Here is a 27,414-nt window from a genome sequence, read left to right as displayed (position 1 = left end):
TCTCTCCCAGGGAGAAGGTTATATGTCTGGAACAAATTTGACTTACCGGTCATGTGATTTGAGGCTCCAGAGTCAAATATCCAAGGTGAATCAGTAGTATGAGATGACATATGGAAGGTTGTGGCATTACCTGATGTAGACGCAAATGAGGTAGAAGGAGTAGGCCCAGAATCCACCTGGCGGAGAGTCCTACCATACAATTCCTAATGTTCATGGAAGAAATTGATAATATCTTCCTTAGGATCAGAACCGGGATGTCTCTCCTGAGTTACGGAAGGACTAGTCTCTGTCGATGCCAGATTAGCTGAGTTATACCTTCTTTGATTCTGCTGGCCTGGTTTCTTGCCCTGATCCGGTGCTGACTTCTTACCCAAATCCTGTGCCCATTTAGGTTTTCCATGGAGATCCCAGCATGTATCTTTAGTGTGTCGTGTCTTCTGGCAGTGAGTGCACCAAAGCTTGCTTTTATCTTCTATTTTTTTTCTGTATGTCACCCCTTTTAAAACCACCTCCGACATTTGTATCTGAATTTCCCCGGACTGCTAAGGCAACTGACTCCCCTTCTACACCATTCATCACACTTCTTCTGCTTTCTTCTGACTGCACCAAGGCATACACCTCCTGGACTGATGGCAAGTCTTTACTACCCAAGATCTGTACCCTGATGGACTCATATGACTGATTCAGCCCTAGGAGAAAGGCAAACACGCGTTGTTGTGATACAAGTGACTTATAAGCTTTTGCATCTTCATCACACTTCCAATTCACGTTCTGATAGTGATCAAGTTCTTTCCATATTGATGTGAAATCATAATAGTACATCGAGAGACTCCTCTCCCCCTGCTTGCAAGTAGAAGATTCAGCTTGTAGTTGATATATCTTGGCATAGTGTCTCTGTTCTGAATAAGTGGACTTTGCTTGTTCCCATATCTCACAAGCAGTTTCAGCCCACATAAAGGTCTTCCTTACTTGTGGCAGCATTGAAACCAAGAGCCAAGACATCACCATACTGTTCTCTTGGTCCCACCTATCATGCTCAGCACTTCCATACTTTGGTTCCTTTACTCTCCCATTGATGTATCCTATTCGCCCCCTAGCAGTGATGTAGAGTTTTATCCCCCTAGACCACTCAAGGTAATTCAGACCATCAAAGGGAATGACAGCCATGGGAAAGCTCATATCCATTCCCCCACTCACTCCATTGTGGCTCCCTGAGATTTCTGAAGTAGCAGAATTCTCAGTCGACATGGTCAAGCAGTTACTCAGTCCCACACACCGGATTTAGGACCCCTCCTTACTCCACAAAGCAATGGTCCACTCAGTTCACACCCACACACTAGGGTTTACCAACCAGATTGTGCACAAACCGTACCAAATTCTAGACAAAACTGAGGTAATATTTGGCAGTTTCAGACCTGCCTATCAGAATTCTAGAATGGCTAACGGCCACTAATCAGCAGGAGAGATCCTTCTTGCTTATAGTCAACTCAAACCATTGAGAAGACAGGTCAGCATTGACCTACAGGTGTCTTAACACACCAACAGGATCACACGATCCAAGACAACTAGGGTTGCACAGGTTCGACAGCATTCAGCCGCCCCAGATTCATAGGGTTTTCACTCGGCCCATGATCAAGGAGAGTAAAGAGGAGAAAAATAGAGGGAGAACTGTACCAGTCGTAGCTATTCTGTAGTCCAGAATCAGATTTCCTTTCTGCTAGTTTGTTCGACCTATTCTTTGGGTTGATCGATCTTCTCTTGATAGTAGGCTTTATTGGTCTGCTCTCTTTTAATCAGTATTCCTGCTCTGATACCATCTTGACAGTGTAGCCGGCCAGAGATAGGTGAAAGAGGAGAGAAGAGAAGAGAGGAGAAAAGAGAGGGTTTGCAATGCAACAGTACTGGCGGCGCCAGTGTTTATTTAATATATATAGGGCGACAGAAAATAATAAGGGAAAAGACCCTTGTGCCCCCAAGTACAATAACAGACATAACAGAAATAAAAAATGAAATAAAAAACACTTTAACTTGGATAAACAGGCCCTAACAACTGCAACTAAGTTATTCCAACATTATTCCAACAATATTGATTGTCATTATGAACCACTGAATATATACTTCTAGAAGGTTGAAAAGCAGGGCTCATTAAGATAGAAGTTGGAAATTACATTTAACTGTCCAAAGACTTAACTGAAGTACTGTCAGGATGCTTAATTTCAGAAAAGGAAAAAACATAGATCTGGAGCTACAGGATCTACCACATATATTAACTCTGCTATATTCAGATAACTGGGGTCATTATTGAGTGAATGCCACCATAGAGAGCAAGAAGCGCAACTAATGCATGAGGTATTCCCAGAGCCTGAGAAGCAAAGTGCTGCCTAAAAGAAGCAACATACTAATTTGGAAAAAACAAGCAAACAAACAAAGAACATGCAAATCAAACCCAGGAAATGCATACTTGGGTTGAGGTGAGAAATACCTAACAAAATGAGTATTGCATGTCAGCCCAGGCAAGGCACACTTCTGTTGAGGTAAGAAGCACCCAAAAAAATGAGACTTACCCATGAGCCTAGGCACACATGTAAAACACTGGGCAAAAGCAACTTGAAATATGGTGCTTTGGTTTTGTCATATATGTTTGGAAATTGAAAATGGTTGAATATTACCAGTTTACAACTCCTAGATGGCTCTGGAAAAAATGGATATCAGATGGTTAAACAGTTGTCATTCTTTTTAGTTTGCTAGATAGTACACAATAGTACACATATAATGGCAAGTCTTGAGCACAAAGTAGGCAACACATAGCAAATTACCCAGAATGCAATGGAAAGAGGCTCTATTATGAGGCTTACTATGGCATTTCTATATTATTGGTCTTCCGAAGAAACTTCTGTATACTATTTCAAAAATCTCCATCATTTTTCAAATAGGTCATAATGTTTGTATAGCTTACACAGGAATAAGATGCCATATATAACATTCTAGAAAAAAATGGCTTTAAGAGTTAAAGTGTTGCAATCTAGATTAAAATACATCTTTGTGAGTGGAAGTGTTAATATAGTCAACACAAACCAGAAAGCCTTAAAAAAAACAACTCAACTTAATGAAGATCATAATGCACATCAAACCTTGTCCAACTGTTGAGGATTCTCTTCCAACACACTAGAATCTGAATCAACAAAATTCAAGATATCACTTCTCAAGAGTATGTCAGAAGCTTTTGATATAAAATCTCCACTCAACTGTCTTTCCTTCAAGAATATTTGTAGAACATCCTCTTCTCTTGCAATTTCATTATCTGGTACAAACAGAAGAACAAAAAGAAAAGATGATGAGGAATCCTCGGTATGCTATATGTAGTTTATATCTTGGTTAACTATAAGAGACCCATGCGATGAACAGATTGGTGTTAAAGATGCCCAAATTCTATAAAGGAGTGATTAGATTCAGTTTCCTGAAAAAAATGGAAACTGAATTGGTTGTTGGTGAGTTTAAATAGCCCCACATTTAATTTTTTTGTTTTTTCAAAAATTTGAAACAAGTCTGAGAGCGGGCTACTTTGTGCAAAAAAATGCCAAAGGTTAGATCCTTAGGACCATATCCAATCCCCCTCCCAAGACTCCAGATAGCTAGGACCAACAATTTTTTCTTCAGTATCTAAGTTACTCATACATCTTAAGAACTTGTGCCCAGAAGGACCTGTTCTGCTGCCACTTTGCTATGAAGATTTGGGTACACTTTCTTAAAGCTGCTGGGGTTGACTGGGTCATGCCTAGTTCTGTCAAGGACCTGTTCTGCTGCTGGAAGCTGACTTGCCTGAAGAGAAAGGGGAAGCTGATCTGGAGGACCATACCTACAGTTATTCTTATGACCATTTGATCTGAAAGAAACAGTCGCATTTTCTGTAGCAGAGTAAAAAATATGGATGACTTGATACAGATATCTGTTTGTAAGCTTGCATCTTGGTTGTCAGTTAGACCTGAGTTTAAGCATCAAAATGTATTTCAGATGCTTTACTCTCAGTCAGTTTGGAGTCTGTAATGAGTTCTCCCCTCTTTCTCCAGTGCGGTGGGGGAAGTTGTTGTACCCTTTTCTTTCTTAATCAATAAATTCTTATCTTACCTTTCAAAAAAAAAAACTTGTGCCCAGAAGGACTAAAGAAATCCTGTATAGCATGGGTTCTTTGTAATGGTATTCTAATATGGGATTTCCTTATCTAGATCGATCATCATCCACAAGCAACACTTGGCCTTCTATTCTGTAATTATATAACATAAATCACATTTTGTACTAATATGATTGAACATCAACACCAACAGAATCTTTGATTACAGAAGCTCGAGCTTTAAGGGTCTTCTCAGAAAATTGGGATATCAAGTATTTTCTGGCAAGGAGTTAATCAAGACAATGATGTTTTCGATTCCTTTCCCTGTTATGGAAGGACATCTGCATCTTTTACTTTGAGGGATAAATTTAGTGGTGATACAAAATTTTTTGATAATCTTTTTTTTTTTTCAATTATCTCCGATATTTTGGCTGATAATGTTGATGATATTTCAAATTTCATTGATAGATTATATATTTAAGGTGTAAAATTTTAGAATGTTATTAAAAACTTTTAGATATTTCATTAAAGATTATAATTTTTAAACATATTTTCCTAAAAAAACCATATTTGGTGATATTTCAGATTTCATTGATAGACTATATATTTAAGGTTTAAAATTTTAAAATATTATTAAAAACTTTTCAATATTTCATTAAAATCGTTACAATTTTTAAAATATTTTCCTAAAAAACTGCAAGGAATTGGTGATTGGACAATAGGCTTACTATTTTGATATTATTCACTTACTAAGTCACTATAACTCAAAAGAAAAGGTAAAATGCATATAACTACAAAAGAGTATTCTCAAATTCATAAAAAATATAGTAACAAAAGAAAAAAGTCAAAACAACAAGTAATTGACATATTTAATGAAGAGAAGATGGCTAAAAGACTAAAAGGAAGATAAAGAGAAGGGAAAATCTCTTAAAGTACCCCCTAAGTTTTAGGAAATTGACTTACTCACCCCTATTGTTCAGAAATTGACTTAAAGTACCCACCCAAGTTTTTTTATGTAGAGAAGATGGGCTGAATGGCCCATAGGCTGTTTATCTTTTTTATCTTTTTTGTTCTTTGCTGTAATGGACCTTAATCTGGGCTTTATTCTTTCTTATGTTTTTTTCAATTTTCTGCCCAACTAGGGGCCTCTTTGTAAATTACTAAAGTTTAACTCAATGAAATAGAATTAAGGGACTAAGAGAGGAGATTATGTTTGAAACTCTCTTTTTGAACCCTAGTTGCCGCCACCTTCTTCTTCTTCTCTCCTCCTGAAATCTGATTTCTGCTACTTTCTTTTGAATTTTTGCAACTTTCTAAACAGTCCTTTCCTTTCAAAAGGCTGTTTTTCTGGAATCAGAGCAGGCTCGTTTTTCCCTCTTTTCACCTCCTTTTCCCATACACAGTGTGTATGGAGAACTAAATCGTATGAATAGTTAAAGAAACCTATTTCAGCCCAGTTGTTAGTGGTTTCTGGAGAGAAGGGGACTGGTTTTGTCGTCCTCTTGGCAGATTCAAGTGTGTTGCCCAAAACTCTAATTTTCTGGATAAATCTGATTGCGGGCTCCATAGGGAGTTTGACCTGGGTGCTTAGTGACTGAAGGCCTTCTCATCCTTCATCTTGAAGATCGAATCAAGTGGATTGGTGTTCTGTGAAGTCTACAAGGAGCGGCTGAGTTTTCTCTGTTTCTCCCAGCTTCCGGGTGTGACGTAGGTTGCTGGTACGGCTGCATAGAGGTTGGCTCACAACACAGTTTTTGTTCTGACTTCATTTGTTGTTTTCGAAGTTGTTAGAAGTCATTTTCGAAGTATTTAAGAAGATGAACTCTTCAGAATTTGAAAACAAGCATGTTGCTGAATCCAGTCAGGTTCCAGGAGCCTCTATAGACTTTCTACTGGCTGTGACCACAGTCAAGTTGGATGGAACTAATTATCTAGCTTGGTTACAATCAGTAAAAATTCATATCTATAGTAAAGGCAAATGGGGTTTTATCTTCGGGAGCAGAAAGGCTCCTCCGAAAGATGATCCATCATATGAAAAGTGGATGCAAGAAAATTATACTGTTATTGGATGGCTTGTGAACTCAATGCAACCACAAATTAGTCAGCACTATTTGTCAATGAATTCAGCAAAGGAAATGTGGGATAGTGTTGCTGAAACCTATTCCCAGAAATTAAATGTGGCCAGGGTTTACAAGTTGAGAAGTGATGTGAAGAATTTGAGACAGGGGGAGAAACCACTAGTTGTATACTTCTCAACACTGAAGTTTTTATGGCAAGAAATAGATTTGATAGAAGTTGTAGCCTGGGACACCACTAATGATGCCGAGACCTACAGGAAACTAATTGAGAGAAATAGGGTGTTTGAGTTCTTGACGGGGCTGAATCCAGAGTATGACATCACAAAGCAAAATATTTTATCCAAGGATGGTGTTTCACTGTCTCAAGCCTATGCCTTGGTAAGTAGTGAAGAAAGCAGAAGACTTGTCTAGGTCCAAAGAGGCTGGTCTAAATGATCACTTTGCTAATATGGGAGTGAAACCCAAGGGAGTTGCAGGGATTCCAAGTAGCTCAGGGAAGAAAGAGATTATCTGTGAGTACTGTAAAAAACCAAAACACACTAAAGACAAGTGTTGGAAATTGCATCCTGAGCTTCTTCCTCTTCGGTTTCAAAAGAAGTCTAATAATATGAAGGCAAGGAGTGCCAATGTTGTTGTTGGTCTAGATAGTGATAGATACCAAACTGAAGAGATGACGGCGAGTGAGCAGTTAGCAGTTATGAAGGCAGAATATGAGAAGTTTGGGAGGATAATCAGTCACCTAGAGGGCGTGACCTCTTCTTCCAACCCTCCAGGAAATTCAACCTCTTCTGCATTTGCTCATTCAGGTATACATGCTTCTGCCAATCATGCAACCATTTCAGGTAATCGTAGGATCCCTTGGATTATTGATTATGGTGCTTCTGATCATATGACTAGTCTTTCCACTTTGTTTGTTTCATATGATTTACTTCTTGGACGTGACAAAATCACCCTAGCCGATGGCTCTCTTGCCCCTATCTCCGGCAAGGGAACTATCAAGGCTACAGATTCCTTGGTTCTTCCTTCTGCTCTTCATGTACCCAGGCTAAATACAAACTTGTTATCTGTAAGTAGCCTAACTAAGTCATTAAACTGCTATGTAACTTTCTTTCCTTTCTACTATGTCTTTCAGGATCTAGAGTCTCAGAAGGTGATTGGGAGTGGCATTGAGGCGAATGGAATATACTTGTTGGATACTCCTAGACAGTGCCATGAACAACCTGGAAAAACTGCTTTTGGGTCTACATCTACAGAGTCCATCAGTCGAGTCATGTTTTGTCATTTTTGTTTGGGTCATTTGTCTTTTTTTGCATTAAGTCATTTATTCCCAGAACTATTTAAGGGAATTAGTTTGTCCAATCTTCATTGTGAGTCGTGTGAACTATCAAAACATTGTAGAAACAATTATCCTCTAAGTAATACTAGAAGTTCAGGACTGTTATCAGTCTTGAACCCTAATGAATCTCAAGATCGAAGATAAGCAGAAAGAAAGAGGAGAGAAGAGAAAGAGGGAGAAGAAGTAGTAGAACACAAGGGTTGAAAGGAGGAGCAGAAGCATCATATTCTGCCGCCGCCACTTTAATTAATATTTATAGATTATGCTCATTACATGGAAAGGACAGATCTGCCCTTAGTCTTTACATAACAAATAGAGTAAAACAAAGACTGAAATAAATAACAACTGAAACAACTAAATGACCAATAGCTAACCCTAGGCAGACTAGAATATCTTCTACCCTACGAACACAGTGGGACCGTAGCTGTGGGGCCCACTTCAGTGTTCTCTACACTCCCCCTCAAGTTGGGAATAAATGTTTATCATTCCCAACTTGGATAGATCTGCCTCTAGCTTTTTCCGTGGTACAACTTTAGTAAGGATATCTGCCAGTTGCATATTGGAGGTGATGTATGGGAGACATACTTCTTGTGATGAGACCCTCTCTCGTACAAAGTGTCGATCAACTTCAATATGTTTAGTCCTGTCATGCTGCACTGGGTTGTGTGCTATATTAATAGCCGCTTGATTATCACAATACAGCATCAGGGGCTTCTCATACTCAACGCCCAACTCCTCAAGTAGTGATCTCAGCCAAAGAATTTCAGCCACTCCATTAGCCATTGACCTATACTCAGCTTCAGTACTGGATCGAGAGACAACACTTTGTTTCTTACTCCGCTAAGAAACCAGGTTACCTCCCACAAGAGCACAATATCCAGAGATAGACCTTCTGTCATCAACACTCCCAGCCCAATCGGCATCTGTATAGACTTCCACCTTCATGTGGTCATTGTTCTTGAACAGTATACCTCTACCCGGGCATCTCTTCAAATATGCTAGTATTCTTTCTGCTGCTAGAAGGTGTGTGGTTCTAGGAGAATGCATGTACTGACTGATAACACTAACGGCATAACTGATGTCTGGTCGGGTATGGCATAGATATAAGAGTTTTCCCACTAACCGCTGGAACATAACTTTGTCTTCAAGCAGCTCCCCACTCTCTGCATTAATCATGTGGTTCTGTTCAATAGGTGTATCTGCAGGTTTGACACCTAGCTTTCCAGTTTCAGCCAAGACATCTAACACATATTTCCTCTGAGAGACAAAGATCCCCTGCTTAGATCTAGCAACCTCAATACCCAAAAAATACCGTAGTGTACCCAGATCTTTCACCTCAAACTCTTGATGAAGAAGCTGTTTGAGGGACTCAATCTCATGGTTGTCGTTTCCTGTGACCACAATATCATCAACATAAATTGCAAGTAGTGTCAGTGACGACTCCACCCTCTTGATGAATAATGTATGATCTGACTGGGCCTGTACATAACCGAACTTCCCAAGGGCTAGTCTGAATCTGTCGAACCAAGCTCTAGGTGACTGCTTCAAACCATACAAAGCCTTATTGAGCCGACAAACTTTCTTACCTGCCTCTGTATCATAGAACCCAGGAGGCAACTGCATGTAGACCTCTTCCTGCAAGTCCCCGTTCAGGAAAGCATTCTTAACATCCATTTGGTACAAAGGCCAAGTGTAGCTTGCTGCAAGAGATAATAGAACCCGAATGGTGGTCATCTTGGCTACCGGGGCAAATGTCTCCAAGTAATCTATACCATAAGTTTGAGTGAACCCCTTTGCAACTAGCCGAGCTTTGTACCTCTCAATGGAACCATCCGCATTATGCTTCACAGTAAATACCCACCCGCATCCAACTGGTTTCTTTCCTTTGGGCAAGTCAACTAGCTCCCAGGTATTATTTTTCAACAGGGCATCCATTTCAACTTGCATTGCACCTCTCCACTCCGAGACTGATAGGGCTTCTTGCACTGTTCTCGGAATAGGGACATCAGCAACAGAGGTGAGATAGGACCTGTAGGAGGGAGGTAGGCGATCATAGGACAAAAACTGGGAGATGCAGTGGGATGTAGATGTGGTGCAATGTTGTTTTCCTTTACGGAGGGCAATGGGAAGGTCAAGGTCATCTGCAAAGGGTGAGGTAGCAACAATGGAAGGAGTCTCTGTGGGCCTTGGGACTGTAATATCAGGACTTGGAGCCGCAGAAGAGATTGTAGCTGGCTGGGACTGCTGATGACCAGGATCAATCTGCTTGCATCGCCTATGATAGACTCTCAACTCCCGATCCCTTTGGCCACCCTCGCTACTACAGCCCTCATCATCAACTGGAATAGGTAAGGGAACAGCCCCAAAGGTATTAACCCTGTCCTCACTGCACTCTTCCCCCTGAAGAAAAAAACCCAAATCTCCACGCTCACTACTCTCCCCCTGAGGAGAGACCCGATAATAGTAGGGTGTCTCCTCAAAGAAAGTGACATCCATGGATACAAACTTCTTCCCTGAGACAGGATCATAACAACAATAACCCTTTTGAGTTTGTGCATAACCAAGAAAGATGCATTTGGAGGCCTTGGGTTGAAACTTGGAGTGATTTGGACCAAGAAGCTGAACAAAACAGGTACAACCAAATGTCTTGAGGGGAATAGTGAACAACTCCTCATTGAGGTATAGAAGGGAAAAATGAGGTTTCATATCAAGAACCCGAGAAGGAATCCGATTAATAAGATATACCGCCGTAAGGATAGCATCACCCCAGAAGCGAATAGGGACATTGGAGGTAAACATAATACTTCTAACCACCTCCAAGATGTCCCTATTCTTCCTCTCTGCAACCCCATTCTGCTGAGGTGTATGAGGACACGTGCTCTGGTGGATAACCCCATGATTAAGGAGGTACAATGCCAATGGCTTAGCAAAGTATTCCTTTGCATTATCAGATCTAAGTACTTTTATCCTGGCATCAAATTGTGTTAGGATCATTTGGTGGAAGTTTTGGGTCAGGACAGGCACCTCATCTCGTGATCGCATAAGATAAACCCATGAAAAACGGGTGTGGTCATCAACAAATAGTAAAAAATACCTATACCCCCCCATAGAAGGAATGTGATATGGCCCCCAAACATCAGTATGCACAATATCAAAAGAACTATTACTCCTTTTATTACTCAATGAATAAAAGTTTCTACAATGTTTAGCCAACTCACAACTTTCACACTTCAACTGAGATAACTCAACAGACTCAAACAAAGTAGGAAACAGACTATTCAAGGACCGAAAAGATAAATGACCCAATCGGTTATGCCACAACACAACCGGACTCACAACTTGAGAAACTAGTAACTTCTTATCCACTGACTCTTCCCGACGAGAACTCTCCCCGAGCAGATAGATCCCATTCGTCTCACAGACAGTCCCAATCACCTTTTTCGTCTCCATGTCCTGAAAAACACATCGGTCAGGAAAGAAAGTTACTGAGCAGTTCAAATGTTTGGTAATGCTACTGACAGAAAGGAGGTTAGTATCCAGTTTAGGAACATGCAAGACAGAGGACAAGGATATAGTATCTGACAGTTTGATGTCACCCTTGCCAGAAATAGGGACAAGAGAGCCATCAGCTATAGATACTTTATCCCTACCAGAAGATAAGTGATAAGTAGTAAACAGAGAGGGCAAGCTGGTCATATGGTCAGATGCACCTGAATCTATTACCCAACACGGTTCAGTAGTACCTGGAGCGGAGGCATGGTAGGCTGAGGCTCGAGTACCTGAGTGTGCAAAGGCCGATGTAGCTGGAGCTGATGATGACTGCAGTAACTGAGCTGAACTGCCAACTTCCTTTTCCAATTGTATTAGAGCTGCCCGAACTGCAGCTAAGGTCTCTAATGGTGTGCCTCTCGTGCCAGATGAGGATGTTGAATCAGTAGTCGTAGCCACATGAGCATTACTCCTTTTATTTCTCAACTTTGCCGGGACCAAATGTGGATGCAGCTTCCAACATGTTTCTTTTGTGTGTTTAGGTTTCTTGCATGCTCACACACCACATCCCTTTTATCTTCCTTCTTTCTGTCCCTCTCTGAATCACCCTCTGTTTTGGGTTTGACAGCTACCAAGGCAGGTGTAAGCAGCTGAGGTTGCATCATGACTTTCCTCCTGGTCTCTTCACTGTGCACTAAGGAGTATGCCTGAGAGAGGGTCACACTATCTCTGGTCAAGATCTGTTGCCTCACAATATCATATTCTGAATTCAGTCCTGCCAGAAACTCAAACACTCTGTTTGTCTCAATGTGCTTTCTATGTATCTGAGCATCTTTGGGACTCTCCCACTCAAGAGTCTCTAAGTGATCAATCTCATGCCACAGGGACTACAAGTTAGAGAAATAGACCGACACCGGTTTCTCTCCTTGTTTAAGGGCATTCACCTCACATTTCAACTCATATGCTCTGGCAACATTAAGGGGTTGGGAGTAAGTCTCTTTCATCACATTCCATATCTCCTTAGTTGTCTTTGCCCATAAGTAATTTCGGCTGATATGGGGCTGCATTGAATTACAGAGCCATGTTATAACCAAGTAGTTTTCTTAGACCCACTTGGTATATGTAGGGTCTCCCTTGGAAGGTTCTGCTACATCTCCCAAGAGATACCCTACTTTGCCCCTTCCCCCAATAGCCACCATGGCTGATTGGGCCCATTCCAAGTAGTTTGATCCATCAAACTTTACGGTTGTAATCTGAAAACTTGTCTCAGAACCACCACCATAACTGCTATTCCCAAAACTACCTTCTGCCTGATTCTTAAGCTCCATTTCAGTCAAGAACCAGAAGTATCAAATATTAGGGTTACTACAGTCAAAACCAGCACTAGAAATACCAACAACAGTCACAAAATCAATAGAGAACCAATCTGTACTCACGATAGATGTGCATGAAATATATATAAGACTGATCTGAAATCAATAACCACACACAACAGCAACAGTCCGAACTGTTTTCACCCCTTCAAAAGTGTTTGAAACCCCAAAAAAAGACGGAAACACAGTTTGAAGGGCAATCTGATATGCTGAAGCAAATTCGAGGTTTTAATTAGTCCTAAGAGCCTTACGGATAAGGTTTGTATTAGGGTTAATATGAAACCCTAAAACTGATCAATGTTGAGGAGAATTCTGGGGTTTGTCACAAGAATAAGATCACAAGTTTCGGCCTAATACTAGGGTTTGCCGTAGGGATAGGACAAAACCCTAGAGAAACCCTAGAGAATAGAGAGATAAAACCCTAGAGTAGTTCGGCCACCCTTACTGGATAGGTCCAACCTATCTTTTCTGATGTTACTTCTCTCAGAAAGTAAAAAACTTACAGTAGAATGCAGTTCGATGCCTACCAAGGTTACCCGAACCCTAGCCTTCTCTGATTCTTCCTGATCACCAACTTGCTACAACTGTGATACTTCTTCAAACAGCTGCTAATCCTCTGGAGATCTCCAAGAACCAGTCAACGAACTCTGCTTTCTCAGTCTTCCAGCCTTAGATGGTTCTCATGTGGTCGGCTGGACTAGGCTCACATGAGAGAACTTAGCTCTGATACCAACTAGAAGTTCAGGACTGTTATCAGTCTTGAACCCTAATGAATCTCAAGATCGAAGATAAGCAGAAAGAAAGAGGAGAGAAGAGAAAGAGGGAGAAGTAGTAGAACACAAGGGTTGAAAGGAGGAGCAGAAGCATCATATTCTGCCGCCGCCACTTTAATTAATATTTATAGGTTATGCTCATTACATGGAAAGGACAGATCTGCCCTTAGTCTTTACATAACAAATAGAGTAAAACAAAGACTGAAATAAATAACAACTGAAACAACTAAATGACCAATAGCTAACCCTAGGCAGACTAGAATATCTTCTACCCTACGAACACAGTGGGACCGTAGCTGTGGGGCCCACTTCAGTGTTCTCTACAGTAATAAAAGATCTTCTTCTCCTTTTCATATTGTGCACTCTTATGTATGGGGGCCTTACCACTTACCTTCTATGGGTGGCTACAAATATTTTATCTTGTTCATTGATGACTTTTCTCGATTCAGTTGGATATTTTTTATGAAGTTCCCAGACTTGTGAGGCAATTCCATGAATTTGTCCTAACCAAGTTTGATACCAAAATTAAAATTTTCAGATCCGACAATGCAAAAGAATATTTTGAGAAAAATCTCACTGATTTGGGGGTTATTCACCAAGGCTCCTTTTTAGGACCCCAGAACAGAATGGTGTTGCTGAAAGAAAAAATAGACATATTGTTGAAGTCGCAAGAAGTATTCTATTTGCCTCACGTCCCTACAAAATTTTGGGGTGATGTTGTTCTCACTGCTACCTACCTTATTAACCGTATGCCATCCAGGGTTTTGGGGTTTAAGCCTCCCTTCAATCTTCTTCATCCGGATAAGGATCTTTTTCCTATTCCTCTTCGTGTCTTTGGTTGCACTTGTTATGTACATATCCCAAATGTCCAGAGACATAAATTTGAACCAAAATCCCACAAGTGTATCTTCCTTGGTTATTCCCCCACACAGAAGGATTACTGTTGTTTTGATCCGAAGACTAGCACTCGATATGTCTCAATGGATGTCACATTTGATAAGCTTTCTTCCTTTTATGGTTATTCTCAGGAGAAACATTGTCCAAAGGGGGAGAATTTGTCACAGTTGTTTGCTCTTCCCCTTCCTGTCCCAGTTGAGTCTTTTGTTGAGACTCTTCCTCCTTCAAATGAGTCAAGGGAGGATCAGTCATTTCACTCTCATTCCAGTGTTCCTATCCCTCCTCCTTTACCTCTTCGCCCTCTTTTTAATCCCAGGTTGTACCAACGGCAGAAAACTAGAAATGAGTAGATTGTTTCCCCTACAACACATGAGCCTCATGCACTTCCAGTTACAGAAGAGACAACAGGTACTGTTACAGCCCCTTTGGAGCCATCCTTCCCAGACCTTGATATCCCCATTGCTATTAGGAAAAGAAAAAGGAAGTGTACTGCACACTGTATTTCCAAACACCTTTCTTATAGTTTGCTCTCTCCTTCAAAAATGGAGGGATGCTATGAGAACAGAAATTGATGCCCTGCACAAGAATGACACTTGGGAAGTGGTTGATTTGCCTGAAGGGAATGATCCAGTAGGCTGTAAGTGGGTTTTTACTATCAAATATCATGTTGATGGCACCACTGATATTGATGCAGACAAACACAGATAACAATGAATTCTATTTTTGAAATGATATTCTCAGAAGAAGATCTAGTAATACCCTATGGCAAGTAGCTAATTCTAATGCTCTAAAGGAGGACCCCCCTCCCCGATGCCCAAGAAGGAATTTTTTGGATATTTATACCAGCACATGACTCTAACCTGAAGCAAACTGTCATTCATAGTAATCTAACTTGAAGTGAACAGAAATTTCTATAATCTTAGAAGACACCTGCTTGCATGGTAAGTGCACAAACCCAAAGAACACTCTTTTAGGACACCTCTGAAGGCAAGAACAATTTGTTTGAAGAACAAGTCAAACCCTAGAATTACATGTATGTTTCTCAAATTTCATGAAGATTCAGTATTTGATTCTTTAATGGAAAAGATATATCATCACAATTAAGAAAAACAAAAGGGAAGATATGCAATGTCAAGGGAAAAAGAAACAAAAGAACACGGAGGAAATCAGGAAACACAGCAAACAGAAAAGAGACAAATGAGGAATTTCAAGAGAAGCCATGCAATTTAACAGCCATGCTTTGATGTTTGTAGTTTTATCTTTGTATTGCTATTTTTTCTTTCTGTTTCCAGTACAAGTGAGGGGAAGAAATGGTGAGAGCTGAAGGAATCACGAATGCAGTTAATGTCAGAATAGTAGTACAAGCTATTTGGGACCCAATCATAGAGAAAGTGAACAGAAAAATGGCTTTGTGGAAAACTAAATATTTATCCAAAGGGGGCAAAGTAACTCTAATCAGAAGTGTATTATCGTCCCTGCCTGTTTTTTACTTGTCCCTATTTCCAATTCCGGCCAGGTGGGCAGCTGTGTTAGAAAAGAATATTAGGGATTTTCTCTGGAGGGGTTGGAAGGAAGAGCCAAAATGCCATCTAGTCAACTGGGGAAGGATCTGCAGTTCCAATAAGAATGGGGATTTAGGGATCAGGCCTGTGAAAAATATCAGCACACCCATGCGGGGGAAGTGGTTATAGAGATTTAATGAACAACCAAATAGTCTATGGAGAAGATTAATAGTGGCCAAATATGGGTCGAGGAGAAGAGAGTGGGATACGGAAGAAGTCAGAACATCCTATGGGTTCTCTATATGGAAGGCAATTCAAAAAGTCCAACATCAGTTTATGAAAGGAATCAAATATGAAGTTGGAAATGGCCTCAGGGTGCTGTTTTGGAAGGATTTCTGGTGTGGTGAGGGTCCCTTAATGAATATATTTCCTGATCTATTTCAGATCTCAGTAAACAAGGATGCACTTGTGGCTGATTGCTTGGAAAGACAATGGTCAATGTATCTGGAACCCTCAATTCAGGAGGAATCTAAATGATTGGGAGTAGGTTTCTTTGGTAAGGTTATTTCAAGTATTGGAAGAAGCAAAGATAAAGGGAGTAGGAGAGGACAAGAGGAAATGGCTCTTTGAGAAATCTGGCACCTTCTCTGTGAAATCCTTCTCCCATAGCTCGTCTAGGGAGGAGCCTTGTGCCTCCCCAAGTGACAAAATCTGGAGCAGATCTGTTCCCTCTAAATTGGCTTTCTTTGTTTGGTCAGCACTCAGCACTCAGCAGTGTGAACAAGATTTTAACAAAAGATATTTTAGTTAGAAGAGGTTTAGAGGTGGAGGATTTGGGCTGCATCTTATGTGGGGCAAATGTGGAATCTTCTAGTTATTTGCTGATTCACTGTGACTTTACCCATTGGATTTGGATGAAGGTGCTGAATTTGTTTGGGGTTAAGATGTGCTTCTCTGGCGATGTGAAGGGATTTATAGCAGCTTGGGCACTTGAAGGTTTACCCAGGGCTGGAAAGGTAGCTTGGAGTATCCTTCCTGCAGCAGCTTTTTGGGCAGTATGGGGTGAACGAAATAACAGGTTGTTTGAAGGAAGACACTCCGAAAGAAGAAGTTTTTAACAGAATTTTGGGGATGATACACTCCTGGTTGGCAGTTAATCACTATTCAAAAATAGGCATATGTCCTTTTTTGATTCAGACTTCCTATTTGTAAGGAATCTAGTCTTTTTTGTTTTTGGAGGACTGGAAATTTGTGGATATCGGCTTTCCTGCTGTACAGTTTCTCATTGTACAGAGGCTCATTTGTATTTTGGCTTTTGATATTAATGAATTACTTTACCTTATTCTCAAAAAAAAAAAAAAAAAGAATAGTAGTACAAGCTGAATGGAAAAATCAAGAATTCATTTCTCACATCTCTCTCAATGTCCATCGTCTCCTTGAGTTCTTCATCCAATTCAGTTTTGCTGCAACAAAGCATGGAGATGGAGAGAGAAGGCCAGAATTGAGAATTAGATATTGGATTTGCAAATTTGAAGGACTATCTGCAGCTTTCATTTTCTGTAAAGCACGGAAATGGAGAGAGAAAGCGAGAATTGAGACTTAAAGGTTGGGTTTGCAAATTTGATCATTTGAAGAATAATGGAGAGCGAAATTTTTTCAAATGTTTCGTTTTGAAAATTTAAAGAAGAATGATGGGTAAAATAGTCTTCTTTTCATCTTTCCATTAATGGAGCTAACAGTAGGAGGATTTAGTCAATTTTCAGAAAACTTGGGGTACTTTGAGTCAACTTCTAAACAGTAGGGCACAAGGTTGTGATTCAATACCAAAAAAAAAAAGTTAAATGTGCAATTATATTTATCCTAATGATTCCTTGAAGGTTTAATAATTAATTCCATGTTTCTAGAAATTTTACCTAAATTTTTTAGATTTTCCAAATATCTTAGCGAAACTGGCGAAATTTTGCCATCTCTTCATGGTGAAATGTCCACTGATATCAAAATTGTGAACCATGGTGGTGATAAATATTGTCGAGTGTAATTATTTCGGTGGATAATAATTGGCATAGGCCCTTTAAAAACCCTGAGCTTAAGCTCCCAAGCTTCATGTTTCAAAGGAAAGTGAAAGAAAAAGTAACAAATCAAATCTGTACATAAAAAAAAAAAAAAAACAGCAAGTAAAGTAAAATCTATTTTAGGACCAAAGCAAGCAGGACTCAAGATCCTCTTGTTTGTGGAGTGCAAACAAAGAAGACATCATGTTTTCGAAAGACTACCCAAATTAAGGGGGTGTTCTATCTTCTATGATTTAAAGGAAAAAATAAAAACAAATACAATTGTTGTTTCATAAAAACAATTGTTTTTTTTAGATGCTGCTTTTGTTTTTGTTTTAAGAAAACAAAATCTTGTATATTACCGAACAGCCATTAAGTTGTACACAGATAAACAACTTATAACTACAATAGTGATCGGAGAAAAACCTTATACATTTCCAAATTCTTCATCCACTTCACTGTTCAAATTATAGCAATTATAACTAAATACATGCACATAGGGGGGAAAATAAGCCGAATACCGAATTGGGAATTGGAATTCTGCATTTCCTGAAGAATTTGAGTGCTTTTCATTTGCTTTAAAAGAACGGAGACCCCGTCCCATCACGCATGTGATCTTAAAGTTATGAAACAGTACAATGTCGATTTAACTACACAATGAGTTCTTCATCCAATCAATAAGAAAATCCAAATTTGGCAACGGTAGAAGAAGAGTTCCTGAACTCGAATTACGGAAAACGAAGCTCATACAGAATAAGATGAACCCAATTTCCTTATTGTTTCAAAACCAGTAATGGAAGTTAAGAAATACCTCGGAGAGAGCTTCTGAAAGCTAGAGTTCCTGAAGTTCTGCTTGAACGGGTACGAACACGATGACACGGAGGTGTTCTTCGAATAAGGAATGGAATTGAATTGGTTAGCTCTGCAGAGTTAATGCTGTTAAAGGACAAAACTCTTGAGAGGGTCTCCATATTTTACTTTTCGACCTCTGCGTGAGGTTGAAAGTCTCATGGTATGAATAGTGTTCGAAGTTCGAACTACAAAAGCTCACCGTGGGAGGAGCGCGGACCGGAGGTGGGGGAAGCATTATCCAACCAAAGACAAAAAAAAAAATATATCTACTTCGATTTGGCCAGGTTAAAAATTAAAATTACAAAAGAGAAACTCCCTAAAGTACCCTAATAATAAGTTATAACTTTTAAGAAATGGACAACTCACCTTTGGAAATTGACATCGTAGGTGTTGGTCATGTGTAATTGTATTTTTTGTTTGGAATTGGTGTTGCCATATAAGCATTTTTTAATAAAATAGTATTGGTTTTGTTTGATAATAATGCTAACAATAATATTTTCAACTTTTATCTATATTATCCAAAGTTTAGGAGGATGCCACACTATTGCACTACTATCAGTAATGATTTATTTTATCAGAAAACATTGAATTTAGCATTGCTTCAAATCATACTTTTCCAATTTCTAAGGCATGGTATAGAGCAACATTTTTTTTTTTGGAAAAATTGTACCAAACAAGAGGGTGTTGTTTGAAGCACCGCTTTCTCTGATGTGGCACCTACATGGTGTCGTTTTCTCATAAAACAACATCGATGCCAAACATCACTATCATTGTTAAGTTTTAGGCATTGGATAATTAGTAGGTTTCACGAAAAATAAATAAATTTAGGTTTGTTTTCTGATCTAATATTAGAGGGTTTTGCAGATAAGAATTGATGTAGCGCGATCCGGTCACTCCTATCTGGCACTCACGTGGCTCCTGGAAGATACCACTATACTCGAGAGATTAGAAGTTTCCAGAAGAAGTTTCTCTTCTACCCTAAGGGCTTTTATAGGGGCATTCACGTCAAGTCGAGCATAACCGCCACTGGGCTCCTGCCACAGCCGTTACCTGCCAGGGCTGCACAGGTGGCCATTGTGGCGTACGTTTCGCACGAGTGAGTGACACGTCTTCAAAATGGTAGGCACGCCTCCGCCTGCTGAGAGATGTAGACGCGGACTGTCGAAAGGACAGGGACTGCGCCGTCAGTAAGGGACGTGGCGCAGTCTGATCGGTACAGCCTATCAGAAAGAAGCTTCCGGAGGAGTGCTCACGCGGCTCATTCACGAACTACTTTGCAACGAGCTCGAAATACTTCAGGATTACCCTTAATAGAATTGGTCATTGGGATGACTTGTCTGCTTGGGAGCTCGGGCGAGCTAATTCCCCCAGTTCGCGAGCTAAAGCTGCCTCGAAGTGTCCCTTCAAAGGTAGCTTTGGGAACCCAGAGCTCACGTTGTGGCGAGCTGCTCCTTTTGTGAGATACAATGTAGCGAGCTGCTTTATGGTCCCGTCACTTGGTCGCACTAGGCTACAATGCTGAATTGTCGCTCATACTGAGTCAGTATCCACGTATCACCGTTTCATAAGTCGGGTCAAATCGTCCTCTATCAAGAATGATTCTCAAACAACTAATTTATCTAAGGAAGTAATGTAATACTCTCCTTTGGATAAATTACTTATTAATATATGTGCCAAAAATGGTTAATACGTGATGGAATAATATTGTTCTTCAATAGTCACTTTTTTGGATAAATTGGTTATTTTACCACTAATTGCTCTTATTCGTAAAAAAGTATTTATCAAGAAATATTTGACCGGATAAGTGCATTTATCCAGGTAAATCAATTATCGAGACACAAGGAGGCCTTAAATGATAAATTGTCATATTTGCCCTTACGTAAAAGATGATTATATGATCAATGAAGGGAAGAAAAGATGAAAGGGAAGAATAGAGATAAAAGGAGGAAAAAGGAATAAAAAAAGGGATAGAAGATGTTCAAGGGCAATGCTGAAGCAGAGCTCGAGCACTCAACAGTGCAGCGGCACTTGATCATCTTATAGAACTTTGGTTTTTAAGTTACTCTAATCTGGACCATTTTTAGTTACTGTTTTAAGTTTTAACTGTCACTGGTTTAGATATACCAAATTACCAATTGTTTGGAGAATCGATGCCATCGTATTTATAGGATACTTGGTTCTTTATTACTCTTCCCTTTGTTGAAAGGATGAAAAGCCAGCAATTCAAAGGAAGAATGAGAAATGCTGTTAACATAGTCATTTATCTCTATGGAGCTCAGAACTCTTTGAGAAATGTTACTAATGGAGGATGAGTACAAATGGGTATTTCAGACTTCAGAGAATTGGATACTCTAAAGAATCTGATTCCTCCAAGATGCGAAGAGATGAAAGTTAATGTTTGTTCAAAGACATGATATCATTTTCCTAAAAGCCCAAGTGCAAATTTTTCAGAGATTGTATGGGACGGATGAAAAGAAAGGTTGTGCTTAGAAAAGAGTGTAAAACGGTCCATATAAATTACAAAGTTGGGTTAGTTTTGCATTAACAAATTTACCTTCTTATCAAATATACTTTAGCTGCACTGGATGCAAACACGAATTCCGAATAAAACATGTCTTTTTTGTCAAAAGCCCACTTGAATGTAAATTTATTTCTTTTTTATTGATGTCCTTTTACATCTAATTATCAATGTAAATATGCATTGGAAAATGTGTTTTCTGTCATTTGCCAATGCATAAATGTAATGTTGCCAGACAAAGTCAAAAGTGAACCAAAGTGCAAATTTACCCTGAACCGGGATTTACACTCCATTTGCATCGTTTCCAAACGCAGCCAAAATTGTGAGATGAAAGGGAAGTTCTTTCTTTTCTTACAAACCAAGCTAAACAATGTACTAACAGTGCATCTCGAGTCTTCACTCTTCATTTTAGAATTCCTCATACCCACCAAAAAATATATTTAATTATTTATTTAAGGCACTCGTATATATCAATATAAGGACATTTTAACTTTTAACTAGTATATTTTGTTTGTAATATGCCAACTAGTTGGTTGGTAAGGTCTCTTGTTGGTCATAGCAGAGATTTGGGATCAAATCCCATTTGCACCTGGGTTGGGAGTTATGGGTTTGGGTGATGGGTTACCCCGTTGTGTAGCCCTTTAGAAGATATCATAAAAAAAGAGAGTGACACTATTTTTTTCCCTCATTTTGTCTCTTTAATTTGAAATACAAGTTTATTCATCAGTCATCAGTTTTTTCCAATATTTCATATTATGACAATATAATTTTATATCACTTGGTTTCTAAAATCTTTTTATTAGTGGTGGGGAATGATGGTGGGAATACATCATACATCAATTATTAGAGACACTCAATGTCTAGGTACAAGTGTTGTTGAAAACTAGTGAATGACCACATATGAAGTATGGGGAATCAATAATGTTAAATTTATATTATGAAATCAATATTGTTAAATTTATATCAATTAATATTTTAAATAATTATTAAAATTTCATGAAATATTTATTTCAAAAAATAGCTTTTCAATAATTATTAGAATATGAATAGTTTTATTTTGTTATGATACGTAAATGGTTAATGATTAACTGATATTGATAGAATGTAGGCAGAAGTGGTTGTGGATAACCACTTTTGTATTTTCTGCATTTTTTAGGAATGGATTGAAAATGGTGGCAATGGGTGGGTCGTGGGCTTTAGCAGCAACTTCTCAGAAAATGTCATGTGTCTAGCTTTCCAAAAAAATGAGAAGACCATGTGTCTAAATGGTGATGAGCAATAACCTGGTAGTGGGTTGTTGGTTTTAGTAGGGACTTTTCAAAAATTGCCACGTGTCTAGCTTTCTAGAAAATGATAAGGCCACTTGTCTTAATGGTGGTAGTGGGTTGTGGGCTTTAACAGCAATTTCTCAAAAAAATGCCATGTGTCTAAATTTGAAAATGCCATGTGTCTGAATGGTGGGTGATGGAGTGCATCACTTCAGTTTCTTTTTAGATTCTCTTAAATGGATCTCCTACTCGTACCATTAGGGCCAATAGGGGTATTTGGTAGGGTGATCCCCTCTCTTTTGCCCTTTGTGCTAAATCCCTTGCAAGTAATTTTCATAATGAGGTTGTCGGTGGCAAGAGTGATATTGGTTGTAAAGCCTCTAAGGGAGGTCTGAAAATTACAATTCTTCAGTTTGCGGATGATTGTAACATTTTTGCTAAAGCCTCTATTAATGCTCATATTAAAATCAGTGAGATCTTGGACATGTTTGCAAAAGCATCTGGTCAATTGCTCAATTATTTTAAATCGATCATTTCATTTTCCAAAACATCTCCAATAGGCATTTGAAAATTATGGCCAAAATTCTTAAAATCCCAATTGGGAATAGGAATACAACCTATCTTGGTGCTCCCATTATTGATGGTAGAGTGAGAAAGGATACTTTCAAACTCTTGAAAGAAAAAATGAACAACAAACTAGCAGGTTGGAAAAATATTCTCTCTCTAGATGGGAGATTAACTTTAATTAATTCTTCTGCCTCAATGGTTCCTCAATTTTTTATGCAAGCTTTTAAAATTCCAAGTAGTGTGGTCACTAATTTAGAAAAAGATGAAAGGAACTTTATTTGATCGAATGAAAAGAGTCAAAACCTCATTCATCTTGTCAAGTAGAGTAGGGTTTGCTCTCCCAAAAAATGGGGTGGAAAATTTTAAATTGCCATGACAATCTTTGGGTCAAGGTTGTGACTAATAAATACCTTAATAACAACAATTTATGGGATACAAAAAAGAATAGCTCTTCTTGAGCTTGGAAAGACATTTTAACTTCAAGAGAGCTTATTAAAAGGAGTTCTATGTGGAGCATCGGCAATGGAAAAAATGTAAATTTCTGGTTGGATTCATGGGCTGGTAATGGTCCTTTGGCTGAATTTAAAAATATGAGAGATTTGATTGATATGGATTTGGCGGTTAATGGGGTAATGGACCTTGAAAGGAGAGTGTGGAAAGAGGATCTTATTAAGTATATTGCCACTTACCAGGCTTGGCAGTGTATCCAGCCTATATTAATTCCCCATGGGGACTATGAAGATGAAAGTATGGAAATTCACCATGGATGGTAACTTCTCGGTTAAAACAGCTTATGAAGAGGAGTGTCAGTTTAATAGTGGTGAGTGTCTTACTGCCAACTATCAAATTAATTTTTGGAAGCTCATGCTTCCCCCAAAAATTTAAAATTTTCTCTATCTCTTATTAAATAATAGACTTCTCACAAAAAAATAATCTTATAGCCAGGTGTGAGCTCCGAAAAGCTCATGGTCGGCTCAAAGATTTGGAGTCACCACCCATTTTTTAGAGGAAATGGGCCCTTATTTTCAGGTATGGAAATCTCGAGTTAGGCCTTTGATAGTGATTCCATTTTCCATGGAAAAGGCACACACAACCAAGAGATTTTCAGTTCTAAGGATTGGGAGAGGGAAGGTATTAGGCACCCTTCTCTTCAAGCTGCTGTAGTAGCTCAAAACTGGAGTTATTTAGGCTTAAATTCCGACAAGACACGAACTAACACGATTGCTCAAAGCTCCTAAAATCTAGTGGAAATGTTTCAAATTTCGCCTAGAATTGATTTGAGGTGATGTTATCGGGTCTTAGGTACTAGTTTCCCTAAGATCCTTGCCTTTCTACCTCTTTTTCTCAATTTGGAGGAAGCTAGGAATGCAAGTTTTCCGAGATTTTAGGGCTTTAAGCAACTTGAAACTAAACTAAAAGCAATGATATGGTGGAATGAGAGGCTTACCTCAAATGTACGACCTTGACATAAGCTTTCCAGTAGCTGAAAGGACTTCTAATGAAACTTGAGCAAGGCAGGAGCTAAGCTGGGCATTTCTGGTGTTGAAATTGGAAAACAGGGGATGAGGCTTGAGCTTGGCTTCAAGGATTTTGAGGTTTCAAAAAAATTGGGTGTGTTACAGGAGTTGGGAAACTCTCATCTTCTCTCTCTTTCTTTCTCTAGGAACTTCTCTTAGATTTCCTCTCTTCCAGTCCCCTCTTTTGAGCTTGGATTATATCAGTATTTATAGAAAAATGAAGGGGGTTAGGTTTGAATTCATTCAGCTACAGTGTTTGGGATTTAACAGAGGTTTTACACACAAATAGGTAAAGATTCTTCAAAGAAAATGATGTCTAGTCAAGCTTTCCTGTTTGTTTAAACTCTTTCTTCGATTTGGGGGTGGTTTTCATGGGTTTTGTGCTTCCAATGGGAGCTTGGGGCGTACCAGATGTTGCAGCCTCGTATTTGGGGCTGATAGTGGCAGAAAATGTAAATTTGATGAACTTTTTAAAGTTATTTTGTCTTTTCTTGGTCTTTGCTTGATTGGTCCAACTGTTCTAATGGGTCAAGAATGGGTTTGACATCAGCCATCACCCTTTGAAGGCTTCAGGTTGGGCCAAATGATGTGGTAATTTAATCTGGTGTGTCGAAATTGTATCTTTCTAGATTAACGGTCAAATGAATGAGTTTGGTCATGAAATTTGGTGTCCTGGGGTTTTTTGGGTCTCTAAACATAGTGGTGAGGTCTGATCAGACAAATGGGTTGGGATGATTGAGATCTATGGCTGACAAGTTTGGATCAACAAGAATTGCTGAAACAAAATATTTATTTGATAAAGGGTCAAACGGGGAATTTTGGGATGAAATTTGGTGGATTGGCACTTTTGACCATCATGAATCTAATGGAAGTGATGGATCTTTGATTAGAGGTGTAGATTGATTGATTTAGTTAAGATCATGGTCTTAGCTTATGGTTTTCTAATCAACGAGAGGGTTCGAAAAGGAATCTTACTTTTTCAACCATCAAATGGATGTGTTTGGTCGTGAGACTTAACATGCTAGGGTTTTTTGGGTCTCCGAACATAGTGGTAAGGTCTGATTTGTCAAGTGAAGTTGGGATGATGGATGGTAGGCTTTAATTACTAAGATTTGTTAAAATAAGGTCTAGACTTGATGGGGGGTTAAAGTAAGGAATTTTGAGCTACAATTTGGTAGATAAGCATGGATTAGGGTGGGGAGTCAAGTGGGTGGTTATAATCTAAGAAATATATAGTCAAACTTGGTAATCATTCAAGGCCATCCGAATGGGATCTTAATGTTTTTGTGGTTGGTTGTTGAAGACTCGTGGTGGGATTCACTACTTGATTATCTCCTAGTGATCTTGGGTGATGGGTATATTGGATTTGATTTTGGAGGAGTTGGAATTTGAATATAGCATAGATCAGGGCTGTTAGAAAGGAAGTTGGCATGATGAACGGTGGATCTTTAGAGTTTAGTTATGATAATTGATGTGTAACTAAGTTATAGTTTTTTAAGTTTAGGAATGATGCTTGATTAAGGTTCTTGTTTGTCATGTGGATTGTGTCAAATGAGGTTTTTTTTCATATTTGGAAAGTCTCAAGTTGATCTGGTTGTGTTTCAAGTTTTTGGAGTGCAAAGAGGTAGTGTGAAGGGGACCAAGCAAAAATTGGGTGCTAACACCAGGGGTCTAAGGATTGATCCAGCTTGTGTCTTTTGTGGGGAGGTAGATGACTTTGATCACTTGTTTATTAGATGTGAAAAATCTAAACAAATTTGGAGGAGATGTGATGAAGAATTTCCAATTCCCGAGAACTCTTTCTCGTTGATCAAGCAGTAGTGGTCTTTACCTAACAAGCCAAATGTTTATTCCAGGGAGAATTTCCTGAGAGAAAAATTTGCTTGTGTTTCTTGGTTCATTTGGAAGAATATAAATAATAAGTATTTTTATGGAGGTTTTAGTAATGTAGAGAATATCATTGGCAAAGCTTTTGCTTACTAGAATGAAATTAAAGAAGTTTCTTCTTACATGGGTAATACTAACAGTAAAAGTTTAAATCTTGTTAAGTGGTATAAGCCCAAAACCGATTGCATCAAAATCAACTTTGATGCTTCTTGTTCAATTAATGGCAATTGTGCCATTGGGTGTGTTGCTAGGAACCATCAAGTTTATGTCCTCGAGACCAAAGTGATTGGGATTGGTATCACGACGATCAACCTTGTGGAAGCATGGGCTGAATGGGAAGCTATCAACATCGTGATTAACTTTAGGGACCAGAAAATCAACATCGAATGAGACTCTAAACTAGTTATAGATTGTCTCAATGGTCGAGCTTTACCCCATGGAGATTGGCTAGTATCATTAGGGAATGTTGAAACCTTGTTGAATTTTTTTAACCTTAATATCATATTCAAGCATATGCATCGAGAAGCGAATCAGTTGGCTGATTGGTTAGCTCATAAAGCTCTTAATAATCGAGAGGGTAGTAATGAGTTTAGTACATGTGATTTTAATTTTATTTGTGAAGCGAATGTAAGGGGAAGAGCTACCCCCAGGCTTGTGTAGTCCACCTTTTTCCATAAAAAAAAAGAACACCTTGAGTTGAAGAGAATGTTGTTGACACAGCTAGCATTTTACACTGCTTCAGGCCAAACCCGACCCATTAAAATTTTGCCAAAATTCTAACCTGGCCCACCCACCCCTATCTGAAACTTCTTATCACTTCCCTTTATTTGTCTTAAATTTACCCTAACTTTTTGACACCTCTAGAGAGAGTTGGGATCTCCTACAGTCCGTTTGGTTGCCAAGACAAGGATGAGAAAGAAAGATTATTCTCTTTAGATTCTTCCTTTTTTGTGTTTGACTTGGGAGAAACAGTGAGACGCAATGATAAATGAATTCACAAAAATAGGGATGCAGGGTCTCACCAAGTAAGTGTGACCCCACTGAGAAATGAAAACAGTGAGAACCAAGTGGGAAAATTTTTTCGAAGCCTCACCTTCTCAACCAAGTTTCAGACACCCCAATGATCACAACTCCACCGTCTCCATCATCATTTCCGGCAAAGGTAGGTCATCTAAACACTTTTTTCTTCTCCTTTCTC

The 27,414-nt window shown here is 39.1% G+C and overlaps 1 protein-coding gene across 2 annotated transcripts in view; it reads right to left on the bottom strand.

The window, feature by feature from the left end:
• LOC148845701 (NF-kappa-B inhibitor-like protein) overlaps nt 1–18,764 on the bottom strand; it is a 45,057-nt gene extending 26,293 nt beyond the window's left edge. The window contains exons 1-2 of one of the 2 annotated variants that reach the window (XM_088954934.1): nt 18,419–18,764; nt 3,132–3,301 (exon numbers count right to left, since the gene is read on the bottom strand). In XM_088954934.1, coding sequence (XP_088811060.1) covers nt 3,132–3,301; nt 18,419–18,578 — 330 coding nt within the window. In that variant the 5' untranslated portion in view covers nt 18,579–18,764. The remainder of the gene's footprint in view (nt 1–3,131; nt 3,302–18,418) is intronic. The other variant, XM_088954935.1, reaches the window with a different exon arrangement.
• Nucleotides 18,765–27,414: the final 8,650 nt, after the last annotated feature.

Source organism: Nelumbo lutea, chromosome 7 (assembly GCF_056320005.1).
Source record: "Nelumbo lutea isolate HS-2025 chromosome 7, American lotus-T2T, whole genome shotgun sequence".
Classification (NCBI taxonomy): domain Eukaryota; kingdom Viridiplantae; phylum Streptophyta; class Magnoliopsida; order Proteales; family Nelumbonaceae; genus Nelumbo; species Nelumbo lutea.
This window is presented reverse-complemented; position numbering and strand designations above follow the sequence as displayed.